At 50.7% G+C, this 10,361-nt stretch overlaps 1 protein-coding gene across 6 annotated transcripts in view; it reads left to right on the forward strand.

The window, feature by feature from the left end:
- Positions 1 to 10,034, forward strand: part of RHBDL3 (rhomboid like 3) — a 61,390-nt gene extending 51,356 nt beyond the window's left edge. For 3 of the 6 annotated variants that reach the window (XM_066363797.1, XM_066363798.1, XM_066363799.1), the window contains 2 exons: positions 2,222 to 2,282; positions 5,950 to 10,034. In XM_066363797.1, coding sequence (XP_066219894.1) covers positions 2,222 to 2,282; positions 5,950 to 6,221 — 333 coding nt within the window. In that variant the 3' untranslated portion in view covers positions 6,222 to 10,034. The remainder of the gene's footprint in view (positions 1 to 2,221; positions 2,283 to 5,949) is intronic. The other 3 variants (XM_066363803.1, XM_066363802.1, XM_066363800.1) reach the window with 2 other exon arrangements.
- Positions 10,035 to 10,361: the final 327 nt, after the last annotated feature.

Raw genomic sequence — 10,361 nt, forward strand, 5'->3', positions numbered from 1 at the left:
CCATCTGGCTCACCCCCTTTCCAATGCCCTATTCTAGAGCAGCCCCTTCCGGTGACATGAAGCCCCATTTGAACCCTTCAGGGAAACTTACCGACCCCCAAGATGTCTCATTCCATCCTTGGGCAGCACTGTTTATTAGAAATGGAAACTTATCCTGAGCTAGAAAAAAAATTTTTTTTCTCTGAATCTGTCAGACTGCTTGCCTTCGTTCAATCTGAAGATAATTTGATACAGCCATCTAGAAATCTTTTGACTGCCTGCCTTCAGAACTCAGAAACTGAGATTATAGCCTGCTCCAATCATTAACCTTTTTGTTGTTGTGGTTGTTTCCATATAGAGATGCCTCTTGTTAATTACCTGATTGCTTGCACCATAGACCTAACTCTGGGAACCCACCTGCAATGAAACACAACTGTTGAACTGAGCTGAACTTTTCTCAAAGACTGAAACTGATTTAGTTAGATATAGAGCAGTCTACTGACCCAACTTCTGGAATGGGAAACTTCCAGGGAAATTTCAGAGGAGGTAACTATGGGAATTCAGAACGAGTCACCCCAAGATATGTGCCTCTGTAGTGTGCAGACTGTTTGTTTTTGTTTTTTTATAGAGACAGAGAGTGAGTCAGAGAGAGGGATAGACAGGGACAGACAGACAGGAATGGAGAGATGAGAAGCATCAATCATCAGTTTTTCATTGCACGTTGCAACACCTTAGTTGTTCACTGATTGCTTTCTTATATGTGCCTTGACCGCGAGCCTTCAGCAAACCGAGTAACCCCTTGCTGGAGCCAGCGACCTTGGGCTAAAGCTGGTGGAATTTTGCTCAAAATCAGATGGGCCCGCGCTCAAGCTGGCGACCTCTAGGTCTCGAACCTGGGTCCTCTGCATCCCAGTCCGACGCTCTATCCACTGCACCACCGCCTGGTCAGGCAAGACTGTTTTGATCTAAAGGCAACTTTAGCTGTGGGCTCAAGAGAGACTTCTGCACCTCCTTTAACTACCTAGAGGAACTTGAATTGGGGGCCTCACTCATAATAAGAGACGATCAGAAATCATCTCTTTTCTCCTAGCTATAGGGCAGGGCAAACTTCTACTTGCTAAGCATCTGCTCTTCCTAATCATTCTGCAATGACTCTTTGAAGCCCCCAAGCCAGCTTATCTTATCCTAGCTCAGGATGTCTTCTATACCCGTGTTCCCTTTCTATCTCAGCCTCTCGTGCATGTGGGATCTCTGACTCTCTCGTGTATACTGGGTTCCCATACATATGTATGGGAAGTTTGTATGTGTCAAGTTTGGTTATTTTTCCCTGCTGAGAAAAAAACCTCTGAAGTTTTCATCCATTGAGTCTTCTACTTGCACATTACACTGAATGTGGCCTTTCCTTGTGTTGACTTAACTTGTGTTGACTTGATAACAGCAAGCTTGACCTTGAGTCTTTTCCATGTTTGTTCCTCACATGCAGGATTTTGAGTTCTTTAGTCATCCTGATGGTTCTGCTTTGACTTTGCTTAGTTCCCTTTGCAAGCTTGGACAGTTAATGCAACTCTCGGGTGTTGTCTGTGCAGGTAGAAGGGACAGGCTCTCATCTCCCTATGTCTAGATTCTCTCCCTATGTTAGTGCAACTCAAGAGCTTTCTGACACTAATAATTTTAAAAAAGATTTTATTTATTTTAAAGAGGGGAGAGAAAGAGAGAAAGAGAAGGAGGGAGGAACAGGAAGCATCAACTCCCATATATGCCTTGACCAGGCAAGCCCAGGGTCTTGAACCAGCAACCTCAGCATTCCAAATTGACGTTCTATCCACTGTATCACCACAGGCCAGGCAACAATAATAAACTCATCATTGCCTAAAAATCTCGAAGCCATGCTGGTATGATCTGTGACTAAGCCACAACCCCTCACTCAGGACTTAATGGAGATTACTTTTTTAAATGTTGGGTTTTTTAAAAAAATATTTTTAATTTATTGATTAGAGAGAGAGGATAGAGAGAGAGACAAAGGAGGGACGGAGCAGAAAGCATCAACTTATAGCAGTTGCTGCTTATGTGTGCCTTGACCAGGCAAGCCTGGCATGTCAAACCCGTAGCCTCAGCGTTCCAGGTCGACACTCTGTCCACTGCGCCACCGCAGGCCAGACAATGTCAGGTTTTCTTAAGCAAGATGCTTCTGCAGAGGAGTGGTCTGATCTGGAACTAATGAACTCTCTCCTTTTTTTCCTAGAACTGGTCAGGCATGAAGTGCCAATTCAAGCTGCTGCGGATGGCTGTGGCCTTGATCTGTAGTAAGTACCAACAGCCGACAGGGCAGGCTGCGGGGAAGGGAGCCCCGCATTGGGCCTAGGGGATATACAGGTGCCATAGTTCCTGCCCTTCAGGCCCGTGGTCAAAAAAGTAAAAGGGGGAGCATGTCAATAATGTGCAACAAAGTGGACGAGAGCAGTCTGGCCCACTCTGCCCATTCTTAACCTTTCGTAAACTTTTTATTGACATATAATATGCAAATAGGAAAGTAGACATAGGTTAAGTGTCCAGCACAGTGACCAGCACCCAGATTAAGAAAAATAACATCTTAACCCTTTGAGTAATGAGTTTTTTGTTAACCCTTTGAGTAGGGACATACATGAACATTTATACTATTCAAAGGGTTAATAACTTTTTGGGTCATGGAGTCGTCTTTTGGGATCTTCTGTTGGAAGCTACAGATCCCTCGTGGGATCCGTGGTTATCCGTGTGCACTACATTGTCCTTTTAGCAAGGTTACAAACTAATCCTTGAACCTGTACAAACAGGGTGCGTTGGGGGAAACCTAGTAGTCAGGAGAAGTCAGTTCTACCTGCAACATGTCATGTTGAGTGTTCAGGACAGGCAGGTAGACACACTATAAGAGAGCATTTCGGGCAAAAGTGCAGCATGCCCTGACCGGGTGGTGGCGCAGTAGATAGAGCGTTGAACTGGGATACAGAGGACCCAGGTTCGAAACCCAAGGTCGCCAACTTGAGTGCGGGGTCACTGGCTTGAGCGTGGGATCATAGACATGACCCTGTGGTCACTGGCTTGAGCCCAAAGGTCGCTGGCTTGAAGCCCAAGTTGCTGGCTTGAGCCCAAGGTCACTGGCTTGAGCAAGGGGTCACTTGATCTGCTGTAGCCCCCCTAGTCAAGGCACATATGAGAAAGCAATCAATGAACAACTAAGGTGCCACAGTGAGGAATTGGTGCTTCTCATCTCTCTCCCTTCCTATCTGTCCCTTCCCTATCTCTCCCTCTCTCTGTCTCTGTAGCCAAAAAAAAAAAAGCGCAACATGAACAGACACAGGTGGGTGCAGGGCCATGGCCTGCAAATCCAACCTATGAGGTTTGAGACTGTGTGATTGTGAGGAAAGATAAGAGTCAGATCATGAAAGGCTTTAAATGCAAAGAGAAAGATTGAACTTCATCCTGAATACACTGGGAGACCCCTGGAGGGTTTTTAACAGAGTTACTGACTGAGTTGAGTTTTAGGAGACCAATCAAGCTTCAGCGTGGAGAACTTGAGTGTGGGTGGATGACACCGGAGGCCAAGAGGCTTATTGTGGGACAGAAAGAGATAATAGACTGAGCAGAGGTGAAGGAGGTAGGAAGAGAGAACGGGGAACACGCGGGCTCTCATCAGTCATCTGAACACAGCTGTGGAGAGGGCATTCCTGTTAGGCTTCATTTTCAGGTAGGCACTCGAAGCTCAGAGAGGTAAGTTCCTTGCCTTGGGTCGCCCAGCTAGAGGTGATAGAGCTAAATTCAGTGGCAGCCTGTGCCATTTCTTATGCCGCACACTTGAGCCAGGCTGGGCAGGAGCACCTTGACTGTCTGCCTGGGTCAGCGACCAGCGATGGGGGGAAGAGGAAGACTGAACCAGAAAAAATCATGGGATGGAGGGGGCCTGTGTGGGCTCCGCTTTAATTCACTTTGACATCCCCTGATTCATACCCGTGGCTTTCAGAACTCTCTGGGCTCAGCTTCTGGTTGGAGGATCTCTCTGCTTCTAGAGAGGAACTTCCCGCCTTGAAGCCAACAGACTCTTTGAGCCAGAGTAATGAGGGAACAGTGGGGGACAATGTGATGAAGGAGTACGAGAAATGAGGGGTGAGCATGCCTGCCCTGTCTGCTCAGACTCTGAGTTTGTCTGTTTGCAAAGAAGGGAAGAAAAGCATGAGTCTTGATGTTGAAGAAAACCAACTCTTAAGCATCATAAAAACTAAAATTCTAGGCCCTGGCCAGTTGGCTCAGTAGTAGAGCATCAGCCTGGCGTGCAGGAGTCCCGGGTTCGATTCCCGGCCAGGGCACACAGGAGAAGCGTCCATCTGCTTCTCCACCCCTCCCCCTCTCTTTCCTCTCTGTCTCTCTCTTCCCCTCCTGCAGCCAAGGCTCCATTGGAGCAAAGTTGGCCCGGGCGATGAGGATGGCTCTGTGGCCTCTGCCTCAGGCGCTAAAATGGCTCTGGTTACAACAGAGCAACGCCCAGATGGGCAGAGCATCGCCCCCTGGAGGGCATGCTGGGTGGATCCCGGTCGGGTGCATGTGGGAGTCTGTCTGACTGCCTCCCTGTTTCCAACTTAAGAAAAATACAAAAAAAAAAAAAAAACCACACACAAAAAAAACCCTAAAATGCTGTTCCGGAGTGGGGGACAGTGTTTCTCAAGCCTCCCTTGTGGAGCCCCGGGCCTGCTATGCAAAGGCAGGAAGATGCACCAGGGCCTGGGGAGTAGTGGGGGAGGACTCAGTGTCCAGCCCTGACTGCTCCTTCTCTGCCATCTGTCGGCCATCCTTGGAGTTGCAGAGCCCTTGCCAGAAGGTTAGGCAATCCCCTGGAGATGCTGGCACCCCTGGAGTGGTGAGGGTGGAGAGAGGTTAATTAAATGGTAATTGAACAAGGACAAAATTCCTATCACAGGGCTTTCTTTCAGTCTTCCCAATTTGCCTTGGTTTCCTCATCTGTAAAATGGGAGTAAGGGTACCTGCCCTCCATGATACGTAATGAAATGGCAGTTTCCTGGCACCTTTCAAGAGAGCACATCCCCGTTGGGTTGGTCAATCCAAGAAGTTCATGCAAGAAACCCGATGGGAGAGTGGGTGGGGGCATTTTAGAATCTGTTCAATTCCAGCACTTTGTTGGAACGAACTGGTTATTTCCATTCCTTCTTTGCTCCTCTCCCCCTCCATCCCCTCCTTCCAACCATAGGAGCACTGCTTCTGAGAGTTTCCTAAGGGTTTTGAAATAAGACATGGGAACAGTTTATAAACTGTGAAGTGCTAGCACATAGGGAGTTGTTGTGAATGTTCCTGCAGTGTAGGCTGACCCACGGAGGCTGAGACTGTGTCCGGATGGGGAGACTCACCCTCTAGCTCACACAACCGTGGGGATATGAGAGCCCTTGGGCTTCTGCACGAGCCGCCCCCTCTGCCTAAAATACTGTTCTTAGGGCATGTTACTTATTGATTTTATAGAGAGAGAAGGGGTGTCGAGAACTGTCAACTCATACTTGCTTCACTTTCGTTGTTCATTGATTGCTTGTCTTATGTGCCTTGACCAGGCAAGCCCAGGACTTGGAATCTGTGACATCAGCATCCCAGGTTGACACTATCCACTGCGCCACCACAGACCAGGCCCAGCATTGACTTTAACCCTCTATTTTTGTTTCACATGGAATTCCTCTTACTGAAATGATCTTGTGTGTATAATTGTATGCTGGTTGATGACCAGATCCTATACGCTCTTGGAGAACAGAGGCTTGTCTGTCTACTTCACTGCTGCGTGTCCAGTGCATGGGACGAACTGTGCTTGGTCTGTAGTGAATGGATCAATGGGTGCGTGGCAGAGCAGGCTGCTGGGTGGATGAGTAGATATAGTGTCAGGCCTCTCCCTCAGCCCTGCCCAGTGGCCCTCCTGTGACTCCTCTGTGCTTCCTCCCCTTGCAGTGAGCATGGAGTTCGGGCGGGCCGTGTGGCTCCGCTTCCACCCATCGGCCTATCCACCGTGCCCTCACCCGAGCTTCGTGGCACACTTGGGAGGCGTGGCTGTGGGCATCACCCTGGGTGTGGTGGTCCTGAGGAACTATGAGCAGCGGCTGCAGGACCAGTCGCTGTGGTGGATTTTTGTGGCGATGTACACTGTCTTCGTGCTGTTCGCTGTCTTCTGGAACATCTTTGCCTACACCCTGCTGGACCTAAAGCTGCCACCGCCCCCCTAACGGGCTGGGGGACTCAGGTCTGGGAGGGGAGGCAGAAGCAGCATCAGAAAGGAGCACCAGTATTCTTTTGTCTCATCACCAGCTCGGTGAGGCCGGAGAGGAGAGGACAAGAGACGCTGGGCCGCTGTCATGGTTGTGTTCAGATTTGGACAGACAATGGAAGCTCTTTTCTGAAAGGCACATACTGGAGGAGTTGGATGTGGTTACCGTTGTTTTTCTAGGTTCTTCTGAAGACACCAGGCCAGCAAAGGGCTGGGGTCGGTGAGAGTGGCTGTGCCCTTGGGCTGGGCTTGATCCATGTGTTCAGTGGCCCCTACCTTGTCACAGATCGGGCAGCAGCCTTATCTTCTACACCCTTAGAGACCATCAGAGTGTAAGGAAGGCCTGAGGGGTTAGTAGCCGGGCAGGCTCTAGTCCAGTGCAGGGATAATTGCAGGCCAAGAGGTGTTTCCTCTGCAGCTGTTGGGTCTGGAGCTCTGGAGTGGAGGAGGACCTGGTGGTGGATATGCTGACTTTGGCCCAGGGAGCCCAACATGCCCGCCTGTCGGTGAGCATTGGGGCAGGGCCTCTGGAGCCTGGGGTGGGCAGAGGAGGGAGATTCTGTGACTTCAGGTCCTACCCTTGAGGGAATTCATCCTAAGTTCCACCTTGGGGAAGGCCCCACTTTGGACTTCTCCCTCCCTCCCTCCCAGAATGACACTCCACACCAGTGCCCTGGCATCCCATGCCCTGCCTTGTTTCCAGAGCCCCTTCCTTCCCTTCCATGGCCCCGACCCTACCTTGTGCCTCTCCTCTGGCGTAGAGACAGTGTTCTGACGCACATGCACATGGTTCGGGGGGAGGAGATGCCTGTGTGGTGGGAAACACGATGTGAGGCGTGGGGGGCGGGCAGAGGAAGGCGTGAGGCAGTGGGCACAGGCGAAGCTGTCTACAGGCGAGGGAGGGGCTGAGAGGGGGAGGGCGTGGTTCCCGAGGATCCTTGCTTTTAGCAAAACTCGCCTCTTCTTTTCCACTCCCTGTCCCTCCCAGCCTCTCCCTGAGAAGCGCTGACCTGTGGGAGAACTGTCCATGGTGGAGGGAGGCTTCCTGCCCTTCCAGGGCCCCTTGGGATGCTGAGGTGTTTCTCACCTTTATCAAGTTCTGCTCTGGGTCTCTCCAGAGTGGCCTTCATATCTGTGAAGGTTCTGTTCTGTCTCCCTTTAGAGGGAAGGTGCTTTGGGGGGTATAAGAGAGGCTGGGGCAGGAATGTTGAGGTCCTGTGTCCTTTTGAGCTCGCGGGCACAGGAGAGCAGCAAAAGGAATCCCAGTATAGGTGGAAAACTGCCGCTAGAGAAGAATTGTTGGGTTCTGGGATGAGCGTCAGAGGTGAGCAGCCCAGAGCCTTGGATTCTCAGAGCTTAGAGATTATCAAGTTCATCCCCAGCCCAATTTTATTTTTATTTTTATTTATTTATTTTTGGGGGGTGAGATGAGGGGAGATAGTGAGGCAGACTCCCACATGCACCCCAACCGGTATCCACCGGCAACCCTGTCCAGGGCCAATGCTTGAGTACCTAGCTATTTTAGCACCTGAGGCTGTCGTACTCCGAGGGACCTATCCTCAGTGCCTAGGCTAGGGCCACGTTCAAACCAATCCAGCCACTGACTGCAGGAGGGAAGGAGGGAGAGAAAAGGGAGAGGGGAAGGGAGAGAAATAGGTGGTCACTTCTCTTGTGTGCCCTGACCGGGAATTGAACCCGGGACGTCTACATGCTGGGCCAACACTCTGTCCACTGAGCCACCGGCCAGGGCCCACCCCCATTTTACAAGGGCATCGCCTCCTAGCAGGAGCTGGTGCAGGCTCCAAGGGAGGGTGGGCATGATAGCCTTTGGCAAAATGCCATTCACTTCATACTGCTCTTGGACCGCAATCACTGACAGCACAGAACAGGGAAGAACCCAAGGCTGAGTTCATACAGGAACGAAGGCAGGCATGTAGGCCTGTCTTCTGCCAGCCACTTGCCCTTGGCGTCAGGTGTGCACCCAGGTTCAGCGTCAGCCAGGCCAGGCATTGGTGGTCTGGGGCCACTGTGGCTTCCTGTCCCCAGCGACCACACACAAATGGGTTGGGTCTTTCTCCCTAGGACACCCACACTCAGCCTTAGGGTACACTATACCCTTCCCCGCCTTTGCCCACTGCCAAATAGACTGTCCAGGTCCCTACATATGGCACATAAGGCCATGCTGCACTTGTGCCAACTCTTTGCTCAGGACTGCCAGGCTGAGATGGCGTGCACCCAGATCTTTGGCTGAGCCCTGCCGGCCATTCTCTGCCCTCCTGAAAGAAAAGTGTAGCTGGAAGAGTCAGTTTCTTGGAAGAGGAGACTGAGCTGGAACTGGAGACTGAGAAGACTTGGGTGAGGGGGGAGAAGGAGGGCTGGGCCGTGGCTGCAGCTGCTGGTGAGCATGAGCGGTGCGGCCGCGCTGGAGGAGCAGAGGCAGACATTGCTCCGCTGGGAAGCAGGGCTCCCCTCCAGATCCTGCCCTGGCACCTGCGGGTCTGGGCTGTAGACTGAGGGAGCTTGGAGCCATCCCTCCCCCTGCCTTTGTCTGGTGTGGCCTGCACAGGGGCCTTCCTGTCTCAGGGGTGAAAAGACTTTGAGCTAGAAGATTCTAGAAAACCCTCAGAGAAGCATCCAGTTCCCTCAGGGCTTAGGATAGGAGCGTGTCTCAAACCTGCTGTCTTTGTATATCGTGAGGATGCTCTAACCAACCAAGGTATCCTGGCAGGGCTCCCATCCATCACTTCTAAGCAGGCCATCCAGTGGTGACGAGTCACTTCACACAACCCAGGTCTCGAACCCTGGGCCAGAGCCGGTTGTCCGGTAAGAAAGGTTTACGTTTTGGTGTAGGGCTTTCTCCTTGGCATGCCCCTTTGTTCCCTCACTGCCAGCACGCTGCCAGCTCCCTGCCAGCAGCATGTCCCCGTCACCCATCCTTCCTCATCCACTGTTGGCCACCTGGCCTGCGTGCAGAAAAGCTGAGGGCGGTGCGAATCTCCAGGCTGTGGGGGGAGGTGTGGCCTTTACCCGCGCAATACAGAAACTGAAATTTGGAGATTCCTGGAACGGCAGCCACAGACTCGCTCACTGGTCAGATGGAAGAGAAATCACAGAAACCGGGGAAAGGAAAACAAACCTTCAAAGGAGAAATTTCGCTTTAATGGCACCATTAATCATTTGTTTTTTAATTAGGTAAAGCTCCCTAATGAGACGCCTTTGCCAGCTAATAGGACTCTCAATTTCTGTGAGAACTATTCTTGCCCAGAGGATTAGGGGAGTCATTGCTCACCAAGCCCAGATCTTTCCCCAGTGTCCAATTTCATTTGCAAATAATGCTGGTTCCCCGAGCGCAGCGAATGCCCTTTCCTGGCATCATTCATGTTGCTCCTGGGGCTGGCTGGAAAGCATCGATACTCCTCTGCCTTAAAAAACAGTGCCCAACACTGAACTCCGAAGCCCCCACCCCCACCCCCAAGGACTTGCGTAAGTGGAAAATAAACAGAAAAATACAAGCTGCAATGTTTGTTTCTAAATATTTTTGTATTGTGTACATTCTGTATATTTTTGTTGTAACGCATTATTTGAGCACAGATTCCATTAAAGATTTTTTTTTAAGCCATCAGTTATTGAGAAAGTGACCTGAAGGGCTTACTTACCCTGTTTCATCTCAGTCTGAGGTCATGGGGTGGGGAGAGGGGGGACTGCAGTGGTGGTGGGTCTATGATTTATATCAGTGGTCCCCCAACCTTTTTTGGGCCACGGACCGGTTTAATGTCAGAAAATATTTTCACGAACTGACCTTTAGGGTGTGACAGATAAATGTATCACGGGACCCAGACAAGCGTCAAGAGTGAGTCTTAGATGGATGTAACAGAGGGAATCCGGTCATTTTTAAAAATAAAACATCGTTCAGACTTAAACATAAATAAAATGGAAATAATGTAAGTTATTTATTCTTTCTCTGCGGACCGGTACCAAATGGCCCACGGACCGGTACCGGTCCGCGGCCCCGGGGTTGTGGACCACTGACTTATATAATACAGGTCGGGTGTTGTTTCTTGGTGCTGGCTTGGTGGTTCTTAACCTTTTTTGAATTACT

Source organism: Saccopteryx leptura, chromosome 2, assembly GCF_036850995.1.
Source record: "Saccopteryx leptura isolate mSacLep1 chromosome 2, mSacLep1_pri_phased_curated, whole genome shotgun sequence".
In the NCBI taxonomy this organism is placed as follows: Eukaryota; Metazoa; Chordata; class Mammalia; order Chiroptera; family Emballonuridae; genus Saccopteryx; species Saccopteryx leptura.